At 44.8% G+C, this 27,419-nt stretch overlaps 3 protein-coding genes and 2 non-coding genes across 9 annotated transcripts in view; 1 reads left to right on the top strand and 4 right to left on the bottom strand.

The window, feature by feature from the left end:
- vars2 (valyl-tRNA synthetase 2, mitochondrial) overlaps positions 1-8,557 on the bottom strand; it is a 47,835-nt gene extending 39,278 nt beyond the window's left edge. Inside the window, exons 1-8 of the mRNA XM_056297907.1 lie at positions 7,990-8,557; positions 7,770-7,851; positions 7,555-7,655; positions 5,669-5,790; positions 5,462-5,528; positions 5,116-5,213; positions 4,939-5,020; positions 1,312-1,431 (exon numbers count right to left, since the gene is read on the bottom strand). Coding sequence (XP_056153882.1) covers positions 1,312-1,431; positions 4,939-5,020; positions 5,116-5,213; positions 5,462-5,528; positions 5,669-5,790; positions 7,555-7,655; positions 7,770-7,851; positions 7,990-8,199 — 882 coding nt within the window. The 5' untranslated portion in view covers positions 8,200-8,557. The remainder of the gene's footprint in view (positions 1-1,311; positions 1,432-4,938; positions 5,021-5,115; positions 5,214-5,461; positions 5,529-5,668; positions 5,791-7,554; positions 7,656-7,769; positions 7,852-7,989) is intronic.
- Positions 8,558-8,638: 81 nt separating this feature from the next.
- On the top strand, positions 8,639-14,196 carry ppp1r11 (protein phosphatase 1, regulatory (inhibitor) subunit 11). 2 transcript variants are annotated; one of them, XM_056298516.1, is made up of 4 exons: positions 8,639-8,937; positions 10,381-10,489; positions 11,687-11,821; positions 13,547-14,196. In XM_056298516.1, the coding sequence occupies exons 1-4, from the start codon at positions 8,860-8,862 to the stop codon at positions 13,576-13,578; spliced, it is 354 nt and encodes a 117-aa protein (XP_056154491.1). In that variant the 5' UTR covers positions 8,639-8,859; the 3' UTR covers positions 13,579-14,196. The 2 variants fall into 2 exon arrangements, with proteins under 2 accessions (XP_056154491.1, XP_056154490.1); XM_056298515.1 differs by having other exon boundaries at positions 11,687-14,196.
- Positions 14,197-15,835: 1,639 nt separating this feature from the next.
- On the bottom strand, positions 15,836-25,766 carry c18h6orf47 (chromosome 18 C6orf47 homolog). 4 transcript variants are annotated; one of them, XM_056298242.1, is made up of 9 exons: positions 25,511-25,766; positions 23,755-23,887; positions 22,202-22,258; positions 21,957-22,015; positions 21,724-21,759; positions 20,780-20,836; positions 19,929-19,964; positions 16,278-17,953; positions 15,836-16,148 (listed from the first exon to the last, which is right to left on the bottom strand). In XM_056298242.1, exons 8-9 carry the CDS (start codon positions 17,197-17,199, stop codon positions 16,117-16,119), a joined length of 954 nt encoding a protein of 317 aa, XP_056154217.1. In that variant the 5' UTR covers positions 17,200-17,953; positions 19,929-19,964; positions 20,780-20,836; positions 21,724-21,759; positions 21,957-22,015; positions 22,202-22,258; positions 23,755-23,887; positions 25,511-25,766; the 3' UTR covers positions 15,836-16,116. The 4 variants fall into 4 exon arrangements, 3 of the variants coding, with proteins under 3 accessions (XP_056154217.1, XP_056154218.1, XP_056154219.1); XR_008811920.1 differs by lacking the exons at positions 15,836-16,148; positions 16,278-17,953 and adding an exon at positions 18,888-19,831; XM_056298243.1 differs by lacking the exons at positions 19,929-19,964; positions 20,780-20,836; positions 21,724-21,759; ... (2 more) ...; positions 23,755-23,887; positions 25,511-25,766 and adding an exon at positions 18,114-18,562.
- Positions 20,668-20,736, bottom strand: LOC130129428 (small nucleolar RNA SNORD52). Its single transcript, XR_008812034.1, has one exon. It is a non-coding gene; the product is annotated as a small nucleolar RNA SNORD52 (small nucleolar RNA).
- Positions 22,088-22,155, bottom strand: LOC130129427 (small nucleolar RNA SNORD52). The gene has a single exon (XR_008812033.1). It is a non-coding gene; the product is annotated as a small nucleolar RNA SNORD52 (small nucleolar RNA).
- Positions 25,767-27,419: the final 1,653 nt, after the last annotated feature.

Raw genomic sequence — 27,419 nt, 5'->3', positions numbered from 1 at the left:
TTCACCAGGGGCTGCTGCTCCTTTAAGGCAGACGTTTAGAGTGCTGACATAGGCACTGCTGGGGGTTTCTGGGGAGCCATGTTTGCAGCAGCCTAGCGGTTAGCTGGTTGCCACGAGAGATTGTGTTGTATCGGTGTCGTTTTGTGTGGCGAGTAAACAGAATTGACTCGACTCGATATCTCCGTCTCCTCATTCCTGCACTCCCACAACACAATATAAATATGACAATATAAATATGATACAATAGACCTTTCTTGAAAAACTGATTGACAGGTTGTGGTAGGTACTACTACTACTACTACTATTATTACTACTACTACTACTACTACTACTTTCGGCTGCTCCTGTTTGGAGTTGCCACAGCAGATCATCCGTTTCCATCTCTTCCTGTCCTCTGCGTCTTCCTCTGTCACACCAGCCACCTGCATGTCCTCCCTCACCACATCCATAAACCTCCTCTTTGGCCTTCCTCTTCTCCTCTTCCCTGCCAGCTCCATATTCAGCATCCTTCTCCCAATATACCCAGCATCTCTCCTCCACACACATCCAAACCATCTCAATCTTGCCTCTCTTGCTTTGTCTCCAAACCATCCAACCTGAGCTGTCCCTCTAATATACTCGTTCCTAATCCTGTCCTTCTTCATCACCCCCAATGAAAATCTTATCATCTTCATCTCTGCCACCTCCAGCTCCACCTCCTGTCTTTTCATCAGTGCCACTGTCTCCAAACCATACAACATAGCTGGTCTCACTACCATTTTGTAAACCTTCCCTTTACCTCTTGCTGGGACCCTTCTGTCACAAGTCACTCCTGACACTCTTCTCCACCCACTCCACCCTGCCTGCACTCTCTTCTTCACCTCTCTTCAGCACTCCCCGTTACTTTGGACAGTTGACCCCAAGTATTTAAACTCATATGCCTTCATCACCTCCACTCCTTGCATCCTGACCATTCCACTGTCCTCCCTCTCATTCATGCATAGGTATTCCGTCTTGCTCCTACTGACTTTCATTCCTCTTCTCTCCAGTGCATACCTCCACCTCTCCAGGCTCTCCTCAACCTGCACCCTACTTTCACTACAGGTCACAATGTCATCCGCAAACATCATCGTCCATGGAGACTCCTGCCTGATCTTGTCCATCAACCTGTCCATCACCATTGCAAACAAGAAAGGGCTCAGAGCCGATCCTTGGTGTAATCCCACCTCCACCTACAGTAGGTAGGTAACACGTGATGAAACAACAAACATGGGAGAATTTTCCAAATAAATAAATAGACACACACAGACAGATACACAAAACATGGACCACCTCGATGTCAGAGATGGCTGACTGCAGAGTGCAGCTCCAGTTGACGAGTCCCTCTGAGCGGTAAATCAGACCAGAGTCGCACAGTCGTACGAACGCCTCAGTCACAGCCCGGCTGAAACCCTGTAAAACACCACAAGGCTGCAGATCAGTCCCACATCTACAGGATTCAACATTCACTGGAATATTTTGATACTTGTTACAAGTGATTTATAATCATCGGCTGCAAGGAAATTTGGTAGCAACCCTGATAAGGTAAGTTTATATGTCCACCATTTAAGAAAAGCATCTAACAGAATTCCATGCTCATTACAGTTAAAATTAAACCAAACTGCTTAAGTTACATTGAAAAATTAACTAAAAATTGTGTCATCACACCGGAGGGTGTGCGCCAATTATCAGGGCATCACACTGCTCAGCGTCCCAGGGAAAGTCTACTCTAGGGTGCTGGAAAGGAGGCTCCGACTGACTGTCGAACCTCGGATCCAGGATGAACAATGTGGATTCCGTCCTGGCCGTTGAACAACGGACCAACTCTTTATCGTGGCGGAAGTGCTGAGGGGGGCATGAGAGTTTGACCAGCCAGTCTATACATGTGTTTTGTGGACTTGGAGAAGGCTTACGACAGTGTACCCCGGAGCACTCTGTGGGGGTACTGCGGGAGTGTGGGGTACCGGAGCAGTTGCTACAAGCCATCCGGTTCTTGTATAACCAAAGTGAGAGCTGTGTCTGCATTCTTGGCACAAAGTCAAACACGTTTTTGGTGGGTGTTGGACTCCACCAAGGTTGTCCCTTGTCTCTGATTCTGTTTGTGATATTCATGGACAGGATCTCAAGTCACAGCCAAGGTGAGGAGTGTGCCCGTTTTGAGAACCTCAGAATTGCATCTCTGCTCTTCGCAGATGATTTGGTTTTGTTGGCTTCATCAGAACGTGACCTCCAGCACGAACTGGGGCGGTTTGCAGCTGAGTGTGAAATGGCCGGGATGAGAGTCAGCACCTCCACGTCTGAGGCCATGCTTCTCTACCGCAAAATTGTGGCTTGCTCCCTCCGAGTTGGGGATGAGTTGTTGCCTCAAGTGAAGGAGTTCAGGTATCTCGGGGTCTTGTTCACGAGTGAGGGTAGGATGGAGCGAGAGATTGACAGGTGGATTGGTGCAGCATCAGCAGTAATGTGGATGTTGTACCACACCGTTGTGGTGAAGAGGGAGCTGAGCCGTAAGGCAAAGCTCTCAATTTACCAGTCTTTGTTCCAACCCTCACCTATGGTGATGAGCTTTAGGTAGTGACCAAAAGGGTGAGATCACGGATATAAGCAGCTGAAATGAGTTTCCTCTGTAGGGTTTCTGGGCTCAGCCTTATAGATAGAGTGAGGAGCTTGGACATCCGGAGGGAGCTCGGAGTAGAGCTGCTGCTCCTTCGCATCAAGAGGAGCCAGTTGAGGTGGTTCGGGCATCTGATTAGGATGCCCCCTGGGTGCCTTCTTTTGGAGGTTTTCTGGGCACGGCCAACTGGGAGGAGACCCCGGGGTAGACCCAGAACTCGCTGAAGGGACTACATGTCCAATCTGGCCTGGGAACACCTTGGGATCCCCCAGGAGGAGCTGGATGAAACAGCAGTAATGGGATTGTGTTTTCATTTCAATGTAATTCATTCTGAGCTTCTGTACTCCAGTTGTTGAGTTTGGTACCAAAGTTTGACCTTTGTCCTGTCTGGGCTATCCACACTTCTTCCATTTTCTTACAACAGACATTACAGTGCTCCCGGGACGGTTCAAAGCTTTGCCAGCTTTTATACAACCTTCTCCAGATGTTTGATTGCTGATAACTGCATTTCAAAGTTCCTCAGGCACTGACCTGGTCTGCTGACAACTGTAGTGATCTTATCTGCTGCTGCAGGTGCGACACCTCACACAGTCAGTGATCTGTATCATGCACCTGAATGCAAGTGGATTTGAAATCAACATATGTGGGACTTGGGCGTCTGGGCAGCGTAGCAGTCTATTCCGTTGCCTACCAACACAGGGATCACCGGATCGAATCCCCGTGTTACTTCCGGCTTGGTTGGGCGTCCCTACAGACACAATTGGCCATGTCTGCAGGTGGGAAACCAGATGTGGGTATGTGTCCTGGTCGATGCACTAGCACCTCCTCTGGTTGGTCGGGGCGCCTGTTCAGGGGGGAGGGGGAACTGGGGGGAATAGCGTGATCGTCTCATGCGCTACGTCCCCCTGGTGAAACTCTTCACTGTCAGGTGAAAAGAAGCAGCTGGTGACTCCACATGTATCGGAGGGGGCATGTGGTAGTCTGCAGCCTTCCCCAGATAAGCAGAGGGGGTGGAGCAGCGACTGGGATGGCTCAGAAGTGTGGGGTAATTGACCAAGTACACTTGGGGAGAAAAAGGAGGGGGAAAAACATATACGGGCCTTGTCACTGTATTTGGTTTAATTTCCCAGGAACGCTGAATAACTGTTGATAAAGCAGAAAGCTGAATAATTGTTGATAAAGCAGAAAGCTGAATACTTGTTGATAAAACAGAAAGCTGAATACTTGTTGATAAAGCAGAAAGCTGAATAGTTGTTGATAAAAAAGGGTTGAATCAGGCTCTGCACGATGAGGACTGTGTCTTACGGCTGGAGAAGCACAGCGGAAGTGTTTGCACAGTTTAATGGATGTTCTGCTATGTTCTTGTATCTTCACACTGCCATACTGACTGTTGAAAGCTGAGACATGAAATGGAACAACAAATTTCAAAGAAATCTGACATAGTATTATCTTATCTATTCTTCTGGCAGGACACTGTTTATCGGGCCGCTCATGGTAAACTCTAGATCTGGAGAAGATCTCACCCTGATGGCTGTTTCTGATGCTGAAAGTAGCATGCCTTCCATTATACTAAGTTCTTTTGTGTGATCGTACATCAGTCCACGCTAATGTTCAACACTGACCTATAAATCTTGAATGCTTTACTCACAGTCACACCCATGTGACTCACTTTCTGGAGGAGCAAGATGTTTGCGTCAATGAATTGTGTACTTAACAGTGTGACCATTTCATTCAATTTCCACAGTTTTGGAGTGGAAATATGTCCTTCCCTTGTCTTAATATACCCAACTCTAATCTCAGTTTTTTTTTATTTTACCCCTTTTTCTCCCCAACTGTACTTGACCAATTACCCCACACTTCTGAGCCATCCCAGTCACTGCTCCACCCCCTCTGCTGATCCATGGAGGGCTGCAGACTACCACATGCCCCCTCCGATACATGTGGAGTCACCAGCTGCTTCTTTTCACCTGACAGTGAAGAGTTTCACCAGGGGGACGTAGCACATGAGAGGATCACGCTATTCCCCCCAGTTCCCCCTCCCCCCTGAACAGGCGCCCCGACCAACCACAGGAGGTGCTAGTGCATCGACCAGGACACATACCCACATCTGGTTTCCCACCTGCAGACATGGCCAATCGTGTCTGTAGGGACGCCCAACCAAGCCGGAAGTAACACGGAGATTCGATCCGGTGATCCCTGTGTTGGTAGGCAATGGAATAGAGCGCCACACTACCTGGACAAACCTAAACTCAATTTTTTAAGAATGTAGATAACATTCAGCGAAAGCCGTGTGTGACTGCTCTTACTGGGTCCATGGTAAAGCAGCATCTGCTCCAGTCCAGAGAAGCTCCAAGCCTCCTCAGCTGGTGGTAGATCTCATCTCCCTTGCTGAAACAACCAGGCACAAAACCGGCAAAAACATCAGACCTCTGAAGAGTATTCATACAAACATACGATTTCACTGATGTGGAAAACACACTCACTCGTTCTTCCATTTCCACACCTCTTCTAAGAACTCCTCCCTGCTGAGGTCTTGTCTGTGCTTTCCTTGCTCACTGAGCAGTCTTCGTTCTACTACAGTCTAATGAAAACACAAAAGAAGATTTCTTAAATCCACTTGGAAATTCAGCCATTCCCAATCTCAGCAACATGCTCACAAATCAGTAACTGGCATTTAAACACAATTAGTCAGACCCTCTCCTCCCATTGTGAATACGCCATTCTGCTGCCTTTTATATTTTCTTGGAGCCACAGAGAGATGGCCACACATAGAGAAAAAGAGACAGGAAGGAACACAGACAATGCAACAAAAACAGGAAGCTGACATACCTGAGTAGCTATACCTGCATGGTCACAGCCAGGTACCCAGAGTACTTTGTAGCCTTGCATCCTCTTCCTAATGCATTAAAATGGCAAATTACTCATCCATCAACCCGGTGAACCTTTTCAACAATCTGAGGTTTTCACTGTAAATCAATTTGTCATCCGAGCAAATTAATCACAATACAAGTGCTAATATGTGCTGATGGCAGTTACCATCGAACCAAGGCATCTTCTATGGCTACGGTCAAAGCATGGCCAAGATGAAGTGCGCCAGTCACATTTGGTGGGGGGATACACAGAGAGAAGACCTTATTCTTAGGATGCGGTAACCTGTCCTAAAGAGGAATGAGAACTCACATTACTTCTATATTGCATAGCATAGTTTATCTTCATGAGACTGAAGTTTTTGACTGCACAAAATATACTGTGCAGCAATTAATACAACCATTAGTATTGTTAATCTCTGTAGGTCTCATGTCAACTACAGCAGATGAAAAGTTATTACATAGTCCTAAATCAACCCTAAAGCCCTAGTTATCTCTCATTTACATTACTGCAATACACTTCTCACTGATCTCCCAGCCTGTGCAATCCAACCACTGCAAAGAATCCAGAACGATATTGCGTGCTTGGTTTTCAACCTGCTTCAGTGTCCTTACACTGGCTCCTGGTTGCTGCCTGCATATTGTATAAAGTTCAAAACATTGCTATTGGCATTAGGGGTGGTTCAAGTAACTGCACTGACCTAAGTGCAAACCCACATTAGCATGTACATTCCTGCTTGCCCTCTTCACTCTACCTCTGGGAGGACAGTATCTGTACCTGCAACAAAAGTGATAAGCTCTAGGTCCAGCCTTTTTTCTCACCCCAAAATGATGGAACAAGCTCCCAACTCCCATCAGAGCTACTGAGACTTGCTTACTTCCTTAAAAAGAAAGGCCAAAAAACATTCCCCTTCCAGATTTATCTTGAGCTTTAAATAGTCTGTAAACAAGATTTGTAAACTGTCTTGTGGCACTTTCCAGCTAGTATCAAAGACAGCTGAATCAGTTCATCTGTCACCATCTTACAATGCTGTAATTGCAAACATTCCCAAATCCTCTGTGAATAGTACACATGGCCATTGTAACTCTAGTTAATGGTCACACCCATATGTGCATATGAAACTGATCATTGGTTTGGGTCATTATGCAGCTGTATTGTTCATAAAGGTGGGGACACCTGGAGTCAGTTGAGACTGAAGGGGTCACTTATGCACCTTTCCCACTACATGGTACCGGCTCGGCTCGGCTCGACTCGCACAGTGTGGTTTTCCATCACCGTAGCAGTACCCCTCAGTGTAGCTGGTCTGCACTGATTTTGGTACCCGCTCCAGTTTTTTTGGAACCTTGACAACGGTGGTACCAGAAAAATGGTAACGGTTACCAAAATGCTGGTACTTTCCAGTAATGGAAACGAAAAAGTGGAGTCGAGTTGAGCTGGTACCACGTAGTGGAAAAGGGGCATTAGATGAGTGGTGAAACGTTTACGTCAATAAATGTTGCATTCAGATGAACTGATTAATTTTTTTTTAATTTTCTTACCAGGATTATTGAGCATGCATAAAGACACTTTCCAGCTAATATGAATCATCTTATTCTATTGTTTGGTGACAGCTGTAACTCCTATTGTGCGCTTACTTAGACAAAATTATTTATTGGTGTCTACTGGCTGTTCTCTTCTACCTGCAATTGGCTTTTTTATGCTTTTATGGTGATAATATGGCCCCCTGACTAGATCCTTGCTTGTGTTGTATTAACTCTCAGATGTACGTCACTTTGGATAAAAGTGTATGCTAAATGAAATTGTAAATTGTAAATACGACTGTTATATAGAAATGTAAACATTTTGATTCTCCTAGTCACAGCATCTTGATAGCTAAGGTGCATTTATAGTATATGCACTTGATGTGACATGCACTATTAGCTATGGTATGTAGCACTCTTTAGTGCTTGTTGGTTGCACTCATATCTATCTGTTGATTGCTGACTTTCTTGTGAGTGTCTTTGGATTAAAGCATCTACCCAATGAGTAAATGTAACTGTAAACGTTAATCTCACATGATTTTCTGGGGTAAAGAATCCATTCTTCTCCCACCACAGATACCAGCTGGACTCCACATATTCTGGGCTATAGGACGATGGCAGAGGCAGGTTGGTGTCTGTCAAAATTATAAAACCATATTTACTAACAACTAAATGCATTTGTGCTGGAAAAGACAGACATACTCATAACTGGAAAACAATTAATGATGAAATAGAAGGGGATATACTACCTTTCTTTTCCCCAGGAGGTGTTAAAGCAGTGTACACAATCCTTTCTTTCTGGCTCCACTTTATTCCCGAGTCCTCAGCACTCTATAATAGGTCACACACACACACACACACACACACACACACACACACACACACACACACACACACACACACACACACACAGGTGAATCATACGCTGGGAACAGAAGTTTGGAAACATTTACTAACTCTATAACTTACACCGTCTTGACTTGACAAAATGGCGTTCTCCCTTTCTTGTCTTCGTTTTTGTTTCTCTCTCTGAATCCGGTGAGAGGGTTTTGGTTGGGGTGAGGAGGACGAGCCTTCTTTTGCATGGCTGGAAAATAGTCTGCACTGCCAGCTCTTCCGTATGCTGTGTGCTCCTCTCTCTGCTAACCTCAAGGAAGGCACACAACCGTACGTCCACATCCTCAGAATAACGAGTGGGCGGGCTGGGCTGGGAGACAGGTGCAAGACAAACCAACGGCACCAGTCATGCCTCTATAAAGCCAAGCTGATGAAGCTGAGGAACACGTCTTGGCACGATGAGGATAAATATTCGGTCTTGTGTCCCGCACTTCAGTATGAAACGCTCATTTGTACGGACATGCCAACCACGACCTTTAATCTATGACCTCCTGTACGTAAAGATTTGTAAAAAAAAGTTTCTCTGTCACCTACTTCACATTTGAACGTTCAACCAGTCTCTAATTTCATGATATTATCTTGCGGCCACGTGGGTCTACTATTTCCTACTGCAATCAAAAAACTCGCCTTTGGGATAGTGTTTACCATCGGACCGCTTTGGTTCACGGACAACCGGATGCAGCAGTGGGCCGTCTGGCTAAACATTCCCCGAAATAGCGGAACAGTTCCCGTTGGGCTCATGTCGCGATAGTGGTGTAAACCAATTTTTTTACGCTAACGTGCCAATTTATCTGCCATTTGTGATTTCAGGGAACGGGGACGCTTGCTGTAAATATAAGAACGCTTTATCTCGCACATTATCTCCTTCTGGTGGTTGCTCGAACCGGACTTATTTGAAAAAGCGACCTAGCTAACGAGAGCGTTAGCAAACCAGCGTCAGGGATGGCGGAGGTTCCAGGGACTTCAAGTGAGACTATAACGGAGACCGTTTCAACCAACACGCCGCCACCACCCCAACAGGTAGAAGAGGCTAAACGCTCTGAATGACAACATTCTTACCCTTTTCACTTTTACGTGGAAAATTCGGCCCCGCTGAGGCCGCGCCCCTTAATGCAAGGTGCGCGACCGTGTCGTGTTAGCGCGTCATTCCAGTAGCCTGCAGGGCCACGGCGCTCACGTTCTCACGGCCCAGCAGCCAGGTCCACTGCACGGTTATAGCCGCTGCAGCGAATTCGGTTATATCGCCTGATATCATGGCCTGATTCGGAATCAAAACGCTGTCAACCTGTGTATGATACCACACTGTGGCGCACATTCGACAAGCACTTGTCTACTAAATATAATATTGTGCCGATATCCACATGCACTGATTCAACCTTATTTGATTTTTTTTTCCTAACTGGATTATTGAGCATGCATAAAGACATTGTGCTGGTTTGGTCCATATTTGGCCCGTCACTTACACCTAACAGCACCACCTTACTCATTCGCACCCTGGTTGCATCCCGTATTGACTACTGCAAGTCTGGGTGTCATGCTGGACAGCACATTATCTTTTGAGGCCACATCAACAATGTTACTCGGTCTGCACACTTCCACCTACGCAATATTAATCGTCTTCGCCCGTCACTTACACCTACCAGCACCACCATACTCACTCACACCCTGGTTACATCCCGTATCGACTACTGTAACTCTATCCTCTTTGGTCTTCCCCTCAAGTGTCTTCATAAACTTCATTCGGTCCAGAATTCAGCTGCCCGTATCAGTACCAGAACTCCTTCCATAGATCATATCACTCCTGTTCTTCAGCAGCTCCACTGGCTCCCTGTTAAATACCATATTGACCTCAAGATCCTGCTGCTCACCTTTAAGGCCCTTAATAACCCAGCTCCTTCATATCTTTCTGAACTCCTTCATATCCACACGCCCTCCTGCACTCTCAGATCCTCTTCTGCTCTCCAACTCACTACACCATCGGCCCGCTGGACTACCGTGGGGTCTAGAGCCTTCAGTCATCCTGCCCCCCGCCTATGGACCTCTCCCACAAGACATTCACAACACTGACTCTCAGCCTTCACATCCCATCTCAAAACGCACCTTTTCAAACTGGCCTATTCAGTCTGATCCACGCTTCATTGAGTTTTGTGCAGATGATGATTTTATACTTATCTGTTGTGTTAACTTTTTATTGTCTACCCTGCTTTGTTTTGATTTTATGCTGTCTGATACAGTGCTACTGGTTTTTAACTGTGTTCTGTAAGGTGTCCTTGAGTGCTCTGAAAGGCGCCCACAAATAAAATGTATTATTATTATTATTATTTTATATCCTTGTTGTCCTTTGTAGAAAATACCTTACTCTATGAGTCACGGTTTGTATTTTCATTGAATCCCTCAATCTTATGTCAACTTTGTCCCTGCCTCTGAATGGAAAACACAACTTATCTCTTGCACATTTCACAGGAGGGACGGAGCCTTACCATCAAGCTGAGGAAGAGAAAGACTGAGAAAAAAGTGGAGTGGTCTAGTGACACGGTTGACAATGAGCACCTTGGAAGGCGATCTTCAAAATGTGAGTCCATCTCATTTTGAATAAATTTATAGCCTATTTATCTAACTCCATTTCATAAAATTTGACTTCTTCTGGATCAGTCTGTGGACACAGAAAATGTAACTGAATGCCTGCTGTTCAGGGTTGGTATCAATTATACTGCAACAAATGGCTCCTCCATGGTCTTTTTCATAGAAAGCTTTTTGTTCATCTTTATCCTCTGCTGACAGTATCTCTGGGGTTTCCCAAAGTTTCAATTTCAGGTCTCACCCTTCGCTGTATTTAGAAACTCCCTCTCAGCCACCTCATTTTGTAGACACAACACCTCTTCCCACTGCTATGCTGATGATATGCAGGTGTACTTACACCTGCTGAGACTCTCTTAAAGAATGTCATGGTGACGTCAGGTGTTATGAGACTTTGTCAGTTTACACTCAAATTCATTTTGCATCCTTAGGCAGATGTTAGATGACTTAAGGTGTTTACAACTTAAAAAATTGGGAGATAATACTTCTTGACAGTTATATCTCTATAATTGAAAGTGAACTCCAAGTTTTGTTGAGTTATGAACCAAATTAAGCCAGTTTAATGATCCTGCAATCTAGAGAAAGATCTACACTGCCCGAACTCTATTCGTGCCTTAAGTCTTTTTCAACATCTGTAAGTGGAAGATTTATTGTCTGATTATTTTTGAATTGATCTGGTAATGATTGTATGGTACTTGTCTCTTAGTCATGTCTTTTAATCCCAAGACATATCCTGGTCTTTTCCATCAGGGCACCTACTCTTAGAAATGCTCTCACCAAGGAACTCAAATTTGCAGAATTGGTGTTGTCTTCCCAAGGAATTTTTAAGACCTATTACTGCAGATGTACTTTTATTTGACGCATTTCCTGCTGTCACATTGTTCTGTTGTTTAAATGGCTTGTTACCATTCGGCTGATAGTAGTATGGTTAGCTGTGATCCAAATTGGGGATCATTATCTGAATCACGTCTTTTTTCCCCATCCTAACCAAAATCCCGTTTCCAATTCCCACCATTGCCCATCAGCCCATACACATATGTGCCTGCACACTCATCTTATTCAAAACATTCTTTTTCAGGATCCCAACCATGTCCCTCTGAGTTTTATTTGTCAAAGTTGTTGAAGTTATTTCATGAATTTCTGTCTTAGAAAGTACTACACTAGTCCAGCTGTTACTGTCATCATGTTTCAGGTTGCTGTGTGTATGAGAAGCCCAGACAGTTTGGAGAGTCCTCCTCTGAAAGCGAGGGAGACGATGATGACGAAGGTTGCGGGAGCGCACACTGTATCCTGGGGCATGGCAGAGGACATGGACAGAGGGGAGGTGGTGGGTCGACAGTGCCTCCTAACTCTGGAGGATCAAAAACCCACGAATGATTTTGGCTAGCATGTTTTTGGGATGAGGGATTTGTGACCATAATAACACATTGCAAAACCACACTCACTTCTGTTAAGTTCCACCTTTTGGTTATTGTGAGATAAGTGTAAAGGAAAAGCTATGGAAAACCAGAGAGTAGAAAGGCAAAGAAAAAGACACCATTTGGCAAAGCATTGGTCCCTCTTAACAAAATGGCAGTTTATGTGTAGAGTGCAACACTTAAGCTTTTTTGAATACCTTATTTATTTGTTTATCTTAATGATTTAGTACTTAATACTTGACATGCAGTTGAACATACTGTGCTTTGTAACGATGTTATTTCAAAATTGGAGCATGAGGATTTTACCAGAGTGGCTTCGTATCAGTTAAGATTTGAGCCTACCTGGTGTTGATCTCCATATGAAGAAAAATCTCTTTCCTGTTCTCAGTATGATGGGGGAACACTTTTAAAATGACCCAAAGCTGGGCATCTGGGTAGCGTGGCGGTCTATTCCGTTGCCTACCAAGTCAAGTCAATTTTACTTGTATAGTCCAATATCAAAAATTAAAAATTTGCCTCAAGGGGCTTAACAAACACAGAGATCGCCGGTTCAAATCCCCGTGTTACCTCCGGCTTGGTCGGGTATCCCTGCAGACACAATTGGCCGTGTCTGAGGGTGGGAAGTCGGATGTGGGTTTGTGTCCTGATCGCTGCACTAGCGCCTCCTCTGGTCAGTCATGGCGCCTGTTCAGGGAGGAGGGGGAACTGGGGGGAATAGCGTGATCCTCCCATGTGTTACGTCCCCCTGGTGAAACTCCTCACTGTCAGGTGAAAAGAAGCGGCTGGTGACTCCACATGTATGGGAGGAGACATGTGGTAGGTAGTCTGCAGCCCTCCCGGCTCAGCAGAGGGGGTGGAGCAGAGACCGGGACGGCTCGGAAGAGTGGGGTCAAGTACAATCGGGGGGAAATAAAGTAAATAAATAAAATGACCCAATGCCAATTGCAAGTCTGATGCCAATCATTATCAAGGCAGTTTGCACCATTAGTATGAGCTAATTGGTGCTGTACCCTCGCAGGGTACCGATGGAAACTATCAAATCTGCTGTGGCGACCCCTAGGAAACAGGGAACAAGCTGAAAGAAGAAGAGTATAACCTCTTAGCTAAAATATAATGGGAAAGTAAAATAGCGCTGGTACCAATCAATCAGGTTCAAAACAAAAAAAATCTTTGTTGAAATCTTCTGGCATTGTTGAATTTGGACGGACTTGATCCTAAGTAATCCCAAGATTAGTACAAGTGATTGCTCTGCCCTGCCTAGCGCCTCTAAAATTAAATGGAGTATTCCTCACCATCTGTGGAATATTCAAAATATAAAAATTTACACAAGGACTTCTGAAACTGTACATTGAGGCCTATTTCATTTGCATTCGGTTTGATAGGAATCATTCATGGGTGCAGCGGTGATATCTGCCGCATCTTCCACTAGTTTTTGATTGTGTAATGAATGTGTACGTTTTTCTTTTTAATGAAAACTCATATCCTAAATGGATAACTGCAGAGGGGTATGAATATAGATATCTCTTAGGGAATTTATGGCCATCGTATATAATTTAGTCTCTATCCCAGGAACTAAATCGTAATGCTGGAAAGCAGACGAACGTTTGTCTCAATTTTTCTGCTTCTGTTGGCAGGGACGGAGAACCATAGAAAACTAGGATGTTGAAGTATGAGAGGCAAAGGCAGAAGAAAGGAATTGTCAAGGCTGACGGGAGAATTATAAGTCAGTTCATATGAAAATGTTCATCTTTGTTAGTGCACTCAAGTCAATTCACTCTTTACTATAAAGCACCTGAACATTACTTTTAAAGTAAGCTGCATCTTGATCAAAAACAGCTGTAAATTTAGACTGCAGGCTTTCCATCCTACTGGAGGTCTGTGAATATTAATGCTTTGAACCACTTTGTTATGCAAGGCTGATGTGTTTCTATTAGGGTGAGATAAGTGAAGTACACACCTTGCAATGATATATATATAATGAGGCAACAATATGGACACGGTGTATAAATACTGGCCCAGGCTTTGTATTCTAGTGTATGGCACAGTCTGATCAGATCTCCCAGTCTACATCATCTTTAGTGGTTCCCAACAGCACTGCTTGTGTTAGATATGTGACAGTACTGTGAATTACAGTGTTCATGCACATGCCACAGTTTTCTAATGCGTCAGTACACTTGTATTTACATTGTTACATATGTACATGGGTCTTGAAGTTGTCATGCATTCTGTATATACTATAAAGCATCTGAGAGCAGATTTACGTATGTGAATAAAATTTTGAATCGTGGTCTAATTTTCTGATATACTGCATATTTCAGTTGCTGACAAAAATGTTACACAAACTGACATCATTGCTTCCAAATGCAGTCAACTGACAAGTGGGTATCCCTGTTCCTGAACTAATCTGACACCAAGGAACAATTCATTTACTCACCAAAAGTAATGTCAACATGGGGAAATCTATCATGTGATAAGGGCTATGGAGCCCCAAACCCAAGACAGAAGAAACTCCAGAACGAGGAAGCCACAGCTTTATTTTCCCAGCGAAACGGCCCAGTGTACATCCAGAGCTTCAGGACCATAAAAAAAAACTGGATTCATCACAGCAGACATTTACTCGCCAATTTCACGGTATAATCAGCTGTACTTATTCATTAATAGTGCTGCAGCCTTATACAATGTGACTCTAATAACGTCACTTCTCTCTGGGGGATTCGCCTGGTCTCGTCACAAAAATGTTCTTTACCAGATGATCAGCTGAAGAGCAGCAGGTGAAGAGCATCAGATGGAAGCTCTGCCCGAGCACGGAACAAGTTGGAAGATGAGTAAGAATTGTTGACGTCGTATCACTTTTGGGGTTCCACTGTCATTTAAAATAACATGACATTGTAAAAGCATCAGCGTAAACCACTACAATTCAAAATTAATAAATATATAATGCTAGCGGTTGTGATGCAGAAAGGAAATGTCAGCTGCATTATTTAAGGAGACATGGATGTGTTTGTTGCAGGGCATGCCTCTATTGCAAATCAAATGTGGTATGATAAGTAGTGTCTACACTGGAGTGTCCAACAAGCCACTTGTATGCTTGCAAACACACGTGGTCTCATGGCCCTCTGCCTCGGGAACCAACAGGCTTAAGGAATACATAACATTAACAGGATCACTGTAGAGATAACCTTACTGAAATAAACAAGCGATAACATCATATCAGACGACATTAGAGAAAAGTGCTCTGTACAGAAAACAAAGGTGTGCTGGTCTTGTAGTGTACATTTACAACATCTGAACCAGAAAGCAGGCACGAGTAAGGACGATGTCGGGACCTCAGCACTTGCATATCTTAAGGGTTTCTGTGCAAGGCTCTAGTTCATATTATTTGGTAACTTTTAGGAAGTGCATTTTATACAAGTTGAGAGAAGAAGTACAGAATGGCAGCACTGAATATAAGAGAAATAAGTGACTTGTTTGTCATGGACATGCTAAATCCTCACTGCAAGCCAGTCGAGCAGTGACTTGTGCTCTAGCCTCCCATTGCTCCAGTAGGAGGTTTTTATCAAATATCTTGCACTGACTTCATCCAACTTTTGACTTTATCTTGGCATACTCTCAAACCATAAGCAATCTTTTAAGATAAAACAGACATCACTGATCAAGTTTTATCTGTAAAGCCCTGCAGAATTGTGCCTCACTAGCCTCCATTTTCAAACAAAATATAACATTTTACATGAATGTGTTGGTGTCACTCGCAGTTTTAACATATTGGAAGATAGAAACAATGTGCAGGCAGATGACAGTAGAAGGCGTCACAGATAAAAAAAAAAGATCTGAATAAACATAACATGCAAATCACCCTGGGAATCTGCCTTTAAGTTTCCCCTTTACCCCCCCCCCAAAAAAAAACAATTTCTTTGAAAAAGAACAAAGGCACACGGCACATATCCCAGGAGAAGCCTCATAAGAATAAAATCAGTCTCGTACACTTAGGGGAATGTTAGGTCTTTTTTTCCTGGTAGTGAGATTTACATAGCTTGAAGGTGGGTTTGCTCAGCGATTTTAGGAACAGTGCCAGCTGTTGGAGTGGCTGACGTTTCTCACGTCTTTACATGTCTGTAGGTGCTTCACAACGTAGTGATATAATACCTCATCAAGCCACGCCCCTTTGTTATGACGTCTTATCAAGGCCATTACAGCAGTGTCTAGCCTACATGCGCTCGTTCACTCTTTGTTCTCGGCCTGTGAATCAAACAGAACAAAGTTATTTTACTCATTAACAGTGATTTGGGAAGCTTTCAATCAAAATAAGAGTGAGATCAACGTGACCAAGAAACTTAACTAAACTCCAGCCATTACTTAACACTTAACCTTCTCTTTTGTTGATGATGTGCTTCTCTTCGTGTTCCTTATCTTTAATTTCTTCACTTTCCTTGACCTCATCGTCTCTTTCTTCTTTTTCTCCCTCCTCTCCAAGCATCACGCTCTGTCGGACACTGACCGAGATCACTAATACTTGCACAATGCCATAGATCAGAGCAAACTGAGGAAGATACTCCTGGATCAACCAGAGCAATCCTGCCATTCCAGTCGTAGAGACGAAAAACATGGCCATCCCATGTAACCATAACCTCAGTGTTCCTTGGACCCCCAAAACTTCCAGAATCAGCTTAGTGGGAGGAGACACAGTCCACAGGAAGCCAACAACAAACAGGTCAAACAAATGGCGGAGAAAGTTGAAGCAGATCTCATAGTGTTCTGGTAAAATTTCTCCAGACCAGCTTTGCGCAAAAAGGTGAAAGGGGGAAAGCGGGGAGGAGCAGGGTGTGGGAGATGGTGGAGGGGTTCCATAATCAGAAAACTCCCCATCACTGTCACAGTCTCTAGTAAATTGACTGCTACTGGCATGTTTCCTTTGTCTTAGTCCACTCAGTTCTTTCTTTTTTGACCAGAAAAGGAAGGAGGTTGGAAGAATCTTATTCCACCATCTAGGAGCATGTTCTGTCATCGCCTCCATTTCCTGCTTCCCAGCACCAAGATCCTCAATTTCTAACGGCTGTAGTTTCTCCTCTGCCTCCCAAAACTCTTCAGCCAGTTTTGTTTGGTCAGTCTGACTTTGACCCCCACGATATACCCAGGAAGTTAACCCTCTGAAGCCCCAGCTGCTGGATGTTAGGCCTCTATTTGTCCCCGGGTCCGTTGTGGTGTTCTCTGACACATCACTGCTGCCCCAAGGGCGGTATGAGACTGTTGGGCGCACCCATCCCCATACTCGGCCTATTACTGCGGTCATTTTCTCTTTTAGCTTGCTTGCCTCAGTTGTGTGTTAACGAAATCCGACAGTAAATCAGAGTTACCTTCGTGTTTGTCAGGACAGTTCTGCAAGTTTTAATAATGAGCATGAGTCTGCCCTAATATCGATGTTAAAGTGACAACGCTTGTTCGTTCATAAGGAATGAAGCTTTGGCGTGGAAGGTTCTGCTGGGCCGCAGACACAGCTATCTATAGGTGCATCTGCAGGAACCAGACCATGGAAGGCCAGGGAGAGAAATATGAACCTCGGAACACCAACGCCTTTGTGTGCATATACGTTAGTATGCAAAGCAGTTAGTCAACTTTATATTTCCATCTTCAGACGAAGCCCAAAGGCTGCGAACCCATGGCCAGAGAAATGATTTGAATAGTTGGGAGACGCAGACAGATCCAATACGCGTGTTAACGCTGCACACCGGAAGCAGAGATGGTCGAGTAGTGTGCTGGTTTTCTTTGTTGTCCGGTGGCTAGCTTGTTGTCCGGTGGCTAGCTTGTAGTTCGGTGGCTAGCTTGTTGTCCGGTGGCTAACTTGTTGTCCGGTGGCTAGCTTGTAGTCCGGTGGCTAGCTTGTTGTCCGGTGGCTAGCTTGTTGTTTGGTGGCTAGCTTGTTGTCCGGTGGCTAGCTTCCAGTCCCCCAACAAATCACATGTCGGCTTTGGTCGGCGGGGCTTGACATTTGCGTTGGTCCAACTTCTCCTAAGTGTTCTCGAGTGATTCTCACCAACTCCTCGTACCTGCCGAAGAAAAGAAGCGTTTATAAAGCACATCTTACCTGCACCATTACGGAAAACTGTTAGCTGGCTAAACGGCTATCAAAATTTGGCGAACGTTAGCTTGAGTTTCTTTTTCTCCAACCAAGCCCTTCAGGGCACCAAACTAGCACCACGGGCTAACCTGACGTCGGCAGAACCGCGCACAGCGGGCTGAGCAGCACTGCGGTGGGTGGTGGAAAGCTGCTTTACAGCACCGATTCTCTCAAGCGACTTGTGACCCGACTGCGTCTAAACGTGTGAAACACGGCCGTGTGGGCAGCAAAGCAAAGCTCACCTCCGGCAGGAGCTAACCTGACCGGCATGGCTTTGTCAGGCCTGCTGGTTTGCGTCCGAACTAACCGACGTGGTGTGGCGTTAACCGGAACGATCCTCGGCGCTCATGACGGCCACCTTTTTCCTCAGAGGATTTACAAAGACTTGTAAATATTCAACTTACTAGCTTACTAACTGGCGTACTAGCTAACTAACTAACTGGCGTACTAGCTAACTAACTGGCGTACTAGCTAACTAACGTACTAGCCCAGGTTAACACAAGCCTCAGCAGCCGACGGTGTGTGGAGGCAGTGCCATGTCGACATGAGCGGGGGGGGGGGGGGGTGGACCGTGTGGACGGCCGGGCCGGAAACTGGAACCATATCCGGTTGGGAGTGTTTCTGGCGTTGAATTAACGTTCCCAAACGCGCACGCGGTATACTGCTTATTATGTCCCTGTCCTCATACTGGACGTTAGATACCGCTGGGTGATGGAGCGCTCTAATGGGACTCTACCGAGAACACACCGCCCGGTTTATCGCAGAGTAACAGCGGTCGTCATTTGGGAGTATGCATACCCCCACCACGTCCAAGGGTGGGGTTTGAGCCTCCCCCCGTCACAAGAAGAGCGCACTGAACAGGGTTAAGTAGTAAAGGCGTCTTTATTCAAGTCTCTTGCGTGCTTAGATCAGGTCTGATAACATCCAGTTCCCCACTGGGCCAAGACACATGTCAGTCCAACTGCAGCTTTCTGCACACACTGAAATGAGGTGAAGCAAAGCAACACGCTAACCCCAACACACTGGTACATCAGCAAGCTACAGTTAACAGTAAAACTGAAAACCTACACCAGGGTTATTCACTGACAAGTTCATTTCACTTTAAAGACAACATTCAACAGAAATGTTTCTTTGGTTTAAGACAGGAGGCTAGCAGACAGCAGCACATATGAGAAATCAATCCTGGTAGGACACTTAGAAACAAACGTCTGGACAATTCAAAACAAAACAAAGAACACTTGAGTGTCACTAGGGACAAGCTGCTGCACCTGCAAGACACATTATATATGCAACATTTAGCAATAAGCGTGGTGAGAGCCATGGCGCCTCTACTTCTCTCGACCATGACAAAAATCATTCCACAATACAGCAGAGAATAGATCATTCGAGATGCTCAGTTAGACTTCCAGTTATGATTTGACTTTTCCACCCCAAGTTCACATGTATGACTACAAAATTAACCCCTTCAGCTGGGTCACGGACATCATTTTATTTAACAATAGACTTGCATTCATCTCACACATTTTTCTTTACTTAGTGGACCCAAAAGATTAAATCCAATCACAAGCAAGTCAAAATACATCCAAGAACACAACAATGTTATAAATTCAAAGGGAAACCAGATTGTTTATTTTCCAGGTAACATGTCCAGATAGCAGGGTGCCTCCGTAGCTGAATGGTTACAGCACATACCACGTGGCCCCATGGTTGCAAACATTGCTGGTTCAATTCCAGCCGGCAACCTTTGTTGCATGTCAAAGCCCCCCCCCCCTCGCCTATTTCCTGTCGGCCTCTTCACTGTTGCTGTCTGATAAATGAAAAAAGAAAAAAAAACAGGCATAAATTATTTTTTTCCCTTAACCCCACAAGCCACTGCAGAGTTGTTAAACCAATTGTATACCAACCTTTCCAAGCGACTGTACACCAACACACCACCATACCTGATGAGGAAAAAGTTGTTAATACCACTGAAATGATTAATACTTACAAGCTATAGGTGCAAAAGTTTGTCTCAGTCTGCTACGAGTAAACATCAGCTAAAATCAGTCGAACCGAATAACAATCACCATAGACAGACTTCAGATCTGAATACTTGTATTAAAGCAGCACCGGGTAGGTTTCTTAACGCAACATGTTAAATTCATATTGTTTGCAGAGTGATGGCAAAGGGAGAATGACCATCACTGTTCGGATCAGTTGCCTAGAGGTCTTGTTTTCTCTATTCAGTTTGTCTGCTACCAGGCACGAAACCTCCCGGGAAATGTAGGTTATTGTATCAGACCAGTTAATTCCTGTTCCCGAATTCAATAGATAAAATCATCCCAAGTATAGCAATTTTACTTAACCTCATCTGTGCTCATAGCTCATTTTAGTCTTTTGAGCCGTAACTTGCAAATAAATGCATGTCTTGTTGCTATGGAAAAAAAAACCTGTTACCTTTGCAACAGTGACGTCAAGGTTATCGCCAAATTCCAAAAAAAAAGTTAACTGGTGCCGCTTAAGAAATCCTGTGTAGTTCTAGATATGCTAGTACTGACTGATGCAAACCCAACTCAGTGGCAGTGCTGCTGAAGGTGTCCATGTGTAAGAAACGGCACCATCAGTACCACCAAGTGTCAAAGACATAGAGAGCAAAATTGCGTGTGGTCAGTCATGTAAATCAACTTCAGGCTCTTCGCTCAGAGACTCTAGTCTACAAAAATCATCATTCCACACAAAGAAATAGTGCAGAAAATGTAGGTGCTGAAAGACTTACAGGATGTGAGCCGTCTTGGAACCGGACATTGCCTCGTGTCATCTCAGCCATGTATACCTGATCACAGTGCAGGAAAATGAAATATAATTATGAATGAACACAGCAGGTCACAATGTTCAGTGCACTGAAAGATTTATGCTGTAACCAGTTCATCATTAACATGTGTCTGGTCTACTTGACCCCTTTCAAACCGAGTATTGTTCAATCTGTTACCTAGATATGGGTAAATCCATATCAGTGCAAGGTTTAAAAGCAACCATTTGGATCTGTCAGATGACCAGCCAGTTCCTCTGAATCACATGATGATCAGATCCCAGTCACAAAGAGCCTGGTCTAAATTCAATCTCTAGCGTGGACACCCACGGCCAACCACTAACCCTAACCATACCACAGCTCATTCTGCAGGTTCCCACTCACTCAGTCTCAACCAGCTTTGCATGAACATATCCAACCACTAACCACAAACAGCTCATTCTACAAGTTCCCTCCTACTCCAGCTTTGCATGAACATCTCCCACCAAGCTTAACGCATCACTGTGCTTACATGCACAGCAGGTGTAAACATGTTGGTGGCAAACGTGTAATGTTTTGTATGCCTTTGGTGTTAAAATAACCCCTTCAATAGGGTCATGGATAGTTTTATTTGACTGTTGTTTCTGCTGACAGACAGACTTGAGTTCTTCTCAACCTTTCATTTTCTTTCCTTCATAGGCACAAAGAATTAGATTCAATCACCACCAAGTTACAATGAACGCATAAAAATATATGGTATACATGCAAATGATCTCAAAGGGAAATCATGGGGTTCATTATCCGAGGATTCATAAGCATGGGAAAAAAAGTATAAATGGGGTCAGCAAGTCCACAAAATTAATTCCATAATTATTTTCCTTTAACCCACAAATCCCTACAGGGCTGTTAAAGCGATGAAACTGTACACTAACCTGTCCCAGTCACTGTACACCAGCACACCAGCGTACCTGAGAGAGGGAAAACTCATTAATAACGATGAAAGTAACATTTACGAGCTTTACATGCAGATGTTTGTCTCAGTGCGCTGCGAGTAAACTTCAGCTAAGATCAGTCGAACCGAATAACTGAATCATCATAGACAGACTTCAGATATCACAAGTATTAAGAGGAAATCCTCTGTAGATACAAATATACTAGTACTTACCGGTCAAAACGCATCTCGACAGCAATGATGTGCTGTTGAAGGTGTCCATGTGTAGAGCACTATAAAAAAAAGACATCATCAGTCCCACCAAACACTCCACATCTAGACAGAGTGATGTTAATAAGTATGTGTGGTCAGTCATGTAAATTAACTTCAGGCTCTTAGCTCAGAGACTCTAGTCTACAAATTCATCATTCCACACTAAACAATAGCGCAGACTATGTAGGTACTGACAGAAGACTTACAGAATGTGACCAGTCTTGTGCCTAGACATCACCTCGTGTCATCGCAGCTTTGCATACCTGATCACAGTACAGAACACGAAATGCAGTTGTGAACAAAAGCAGTTACCATTTACAGTGAGCGACGTTTGTTCGGTGCACTGTGAAACACGTTCATGTGTGGACAGAAGTATGGTCTCTGCCAAGCTGACGTCCGTTTACACCTGGGACTGTCATGCAACCTGTGTCAGCTTAATTTCCCTGGACAAGCGTAAGAGCACAGTAATGCAAGGGCTGCATTGTGCACTGGGACCAGAATGTGACTGGATGTGCCCAGCCACCTCCTGAGAGGCTGGATTACATTATTAATATCTGTCAAAATAATGTGATGCGCAGGCAGTGTTCGACCGGAACCCGAACGGGGACTGCCAATTGTTCCAATGGCCCACTATTCTGAAACCCCAATAGTCCTAAAAATATCCCATTAAACCGAAAGCCCATTATCCTGAGAACAAAGGCACACTGCTCTGAAAATACACTCTCCCCGGAGGTTTTTGTCCTTAATATCTTAGTGTATTCTGATGTGCAAATGCAGAGATACCATTTGCTACCAATATGCACGAATAGATGTAACGTTTCTTCTTTTTCTTTTTCATATCAACTTTCTCGTATTTATCTCTGGCCAACCTTGGTGGGTCGTCCTCTGTGTGGAGTTTGCATGTTCTCCCCGTGTCTGTGTGGGTTTCCTCCGGGTGCTCCGTTTTCCTCCCACAGTCCAAAGACATGTGGGTCAGGTGAATTGGCCGTACTACATTGTCCCTAGGTATGAATATGTGTGTGTGTGGGCCCTGGGATGGCCTGGCGGCCTGTCCAGGGTGTCTCCCGCCTGCCGCCCAATGACTGCTGGGATAGGCTCCAGCATCCCCTTGACCCTGAGAGCAGGAGAAGCGGTTTGGATGATGGATGGATTTGCGACGACACAAGACAAGGCAGGTGTTAGTTAATCTGGGATTGGTCAGCTTTTGTGACCATGCTTTTAAAACGCGCCGTTTCAGACAGGATAAAGCAGTCAGATCGACGCGGTTTAATCTAGGTATAAAATTAGAAATGGTTAAGATTAAGCATTCTGTTGGAGACAGTTAACTTTTTTACATGGATTTCTTTAATATTTGGATTAGCATGTGGGGGGACTTGTGACTGGCGGTGTTGCACCAAAATCTGTGACCCATCAGATTATGTGACCCTGCCTTGGAGAGAGTGTATTTTCGGAACAAAGGAGCAATGAGCGTTTGCTTTCGGGATAACGGGCAGTCACACAAATGGCCTTTCGGTCCAATGGGACATTTTTCGGAGTGTTTGGAGTTTCGGAATAATGACCCGGCGGCATAATGGTTCTGAAATTAATTAAACGCTTCCACGTCACATCGAGATGGATAGCTAACACAGAATGAAGCAAATGGTACTGAGTGACGGAGTAGCTAGGTTAGCTAACGATGTTCACAGCAAACACGACATATAATCGCTAGGTAGATACATATTTGAGCAAATAATAATTGCTTGAAATGAATTTCGCTTACCTTGTCCTTTTTCAGCCCAAGTTATGTCCTCTTCTAGGACTTCCCTCGTTCGGAGGAACTCCAACAGGTCTTCCTCCATCCTTCCAGGACTGAGTGCTCACGCTAGCTAGCTAGCTAGCTGGCTGATCCTTACCTGCACGTATGGGAAAACATACTTTTATTTCATCCCGGTAGTATATATATATATAGACTATATATATATAGTCTATATATATATATATATATATATATATATCGTGTTTGTCTTCCATGCGGGTCCCATACGGGGCTCTGCAGAATCACGCTGCAGCATTAAAAGTAAAACGCGTAAACGCAACAAAGGTGGCCCCGCCTCTCCGGTGCAACGTCACCAGAAGGCCACGCCCCCCGACGCCAGCACACACGCCGGTGTACGGAACAACTGCGCGTCGCTCTTCATCCCCATCCGCTCCCTCGGTGCTCGCCAGCGGGTAAAAACCAAGCCCAGGTCCGCTCTCGCTTTGCCCGCTTGGCCTTTCGCCTCGCTGTTATTTGCGTCTTTTTCCACTCGATGTCCGCCATTGTCGTAGCTTCCTGTTGAACATGTGCTTACGATCTCGACCCGGCACCCGGGGCCTCATTCGTCAATCGTTCGTACGTAGAAACACATACAGCCGCAGGCACAGCAAAGCCTCCTTATGTGTACTCCTTCCCCTTACCTCCTGCACCGAGCAGGCACAGCAAAGCTTCCTTATGTGTACTCCTTCCCCTTACCTCCTGCACCGAGCAGGCACAGCAAAGCCTCCTTATGTGTACTCCTTCCCCTTTCCTCCTGCACCGAGCAGGCACAGCAAAGCTTCCTTATGTGTACTCCTTCCCCTTACCTCCTGCACCGAGCAGGCACAGCAAAGCCTCCTTATGTGTACTCCTTCCCCTTACCTCCTGCGCCGAGCAGGCACAGCAAAGCTTCCTTATGTGTACTCCTTCCCCTTACCTCCTGCACCGAGCAGGCACAGCAAAGCTTCCTTATGTGTACTCCTTCCCCTTACCTCCTGCACCGAGCAGGCACAGCAAAGCCTCCTTATGTGTACTCCTTCCCCTTACCTCCTGCGCCGAGCAGGCACAGCAAAGCCTCCTTATTTGTACTCCTTCCCCTTACCTCCTGCACCGAGCAGGCACGCAGGCTTGCAGAGACATCCGCGCTAGCCAACTGGGGATGTGAATTCAGGGGTTAGCCAGGTTCTAAACTGGTCTGTCAGACAAATCTCAGGGCTCAAACCATCCCACGAGCGTGTAAGAGCACATTTGTACGTACGAACGACTGATGCACGAGGCACCCGGTCGCGAGGTTTTTATTGTCCCGCTGCCCAAAGGTTAACGCCCAGAAACGTCCCGCACACAACGAAATAAGAAAATACAGGCAGAGGACTGGGTCTCTGCAGAGAAACACCGCCACACACGTCTAGTGGATCATTAATTATGATTTAGAGGAATTATTTTTGAGTCTATACAACGATCTTTCGGAAAACACTACTCGTTCTACCTTTACGACTTACTAATGGACGATGCATTAGCTTCTGAAGCACGTAAACCGCCACCCAGAGACACATCCCCGTCACATTTACACAGCAGGTTTTCTACCACCCTGGACGGCACTTTAACAATCAAGTGACGCAGGAACCCCATTTAACAAGTCATCAATAATGTGCTGCACCTTAGTCAATTCAATGGAATTGTTGTAAGCCTGGACATCGGTCACCAGGCATCAACTAAATGCAAAGCCAAACACCCAAAGTACCTTTGATGGAGTCTAAGTCCAACTGAAGACTTTGCGTTCGCTCTGCTTTCTTCACCACGTGTTGGCCAACGCATTCCAAGAATCCTGTTGGCTAAACCAACTGCGTTACACTCCCGCAACTTTCGAGCGATTATTTGAAAACGCGTTTAATTTAGTCGTAATGACACCTCCCTGCGAAAAATATGTAACCAGAGCGTCAAGCTAAGCCTAACAGAGGAGACCACACACCCACCCAAACCACACCGACCAGAGAGGGTCCGCCAACGTGCAAACAGCATTTATAAACGGGGTCCTTCTTTGAGCTGCGTGCGTGCTATGGGTGTCCCAACAACTGCCTGTTTCTATCCGGACGTCAGCTTCTTTTTTTCTCTTCTTTTTTTTAAGTCAGCTTTCAGCACTAGGTCCTAAAACAGTTTATATCAATAGTTTTAACACGCGGATACATTGTGGCCAGGAGGTGCTAATACTGTAATCCTACCGCTGAATAGAAACTCGATGACATTCTGGGTCAGTAATAATAATAATAACAATAAATCAAACTTATATAGCGCTTTTCTAACACTCAAACTGTACCAATGTTTTAATGCTGTATCCAGTCCCTCTCCCCAAATAGAGTATTCTAAATATAATAATAATAATAATAATAATAATAATAGAGTATTAAAAAAAGAAGAAGAAGCTCGCGCCACCAAATATCAGCAGTAACCTAAAACAGTTTCATGTTGGTCACTGTGATATGACAAAATAGTATGGTAGTGTTGACGTCTTGAGTCGATGCCGTTGGAGGACAGCAGGGGGAGCTAGAGGGCAAGATATGATGTAAGTGACTGCAAGAGGGGAGAAGGAGTGTGACGTGGTTGTTGAAGTAAAGAAGCGTATGCTAACAGACGTGTGTGTCTTCGAGTGGTCCCTTAGCAACACAACAGGTAGAAATATGTTTAAGGAATAAATTATGATGGCAAAGTCATTTGAGGACATTGTATCCCAAAACAAAGAACATAGCATTGCTTCAGCAAGCCGGTACAGATTGATCTACGAAGATACACCTCAAACAAACTGCTCTCTTCAACCGAGCACATGCAATCACATGACTTTAAATATTACCCAGCTTTTTCTTTGTTTGACCACCAGATGGCGATGAAGCAGCACCTCGTCCATGTGATTTGTGTTTGCGTTCCAGCGATTTTGTTCAAAAACGTGCAGTTTCATTTTGAACCAGTGTTTATACCCGAACGCCGCATTGACCGCGCGAGTGTACGTCACCGTCGCCGCCATATTGGGCCGGGCAAGACTGGCCCCTAAACAACGCAGGTACACGGGGGAGCTGCGGGCTTTCCGGATAAAAAGCGCTATAACGTTTACCTTTCTCGACCGATTTCAACCAGTCGTTTTTATTTCCAAGGGTTTATGATCTACGTGAAGTACATTTTTTTGTCACCAGTGACTTAGAATCTCGGTAGTTAGGCTATAATCACAAAACCCAGCAGAATGACGTACCAGCAGAATGACGTCACACTGTGCCAACATGGGCGTGTCTGTGAATGTTCTCATTCATCCGGGTCATGGTAATCCAAAGGAGTTGAATCAGGTGCAACTGGACTTGGTATATATCCGTGAACGTGAAGACGTTCCGCCTCTCATCCAAGAGGCTTCCCCAGTTCGGGCCTTTCTGACTAGACCAAGCTACACAGTCCTTTGGATAACATGGGCAACAACACAGTGAGCGGCTTGTTAACGAACGACATGTGACCATTTGCCAGTTTCTGGGATCTATGGCTGTGATTGTGTGAAGGCTAAGGAAGACAATGTGATTAAATACGGAGGAAGCCATGGGTGCATTTAAAAATGAATTATTAAAAAACAAAACTGGAAAAAGTCAATGAGGAATATGACATTGACAAAGCCTATA

This window comes from Lampris incognitus, chromosome 18, assembly GCF_029633865.1.
Source record: "Lampris incognitus isolate fLamInc1 chromosome 18, fLamInc1.hap2, whole genome shotgun sequence".
NCBI lineage: Eukaryota > Metazoa > Chordata > Actinopteri > Lampriformes > Lampridae > Lampris > Lampris incognitus.
Note: the sequence above shows the minus strand (reverse complement) of the source record. Positions and strands in the feature narration are given on the sequence as shown.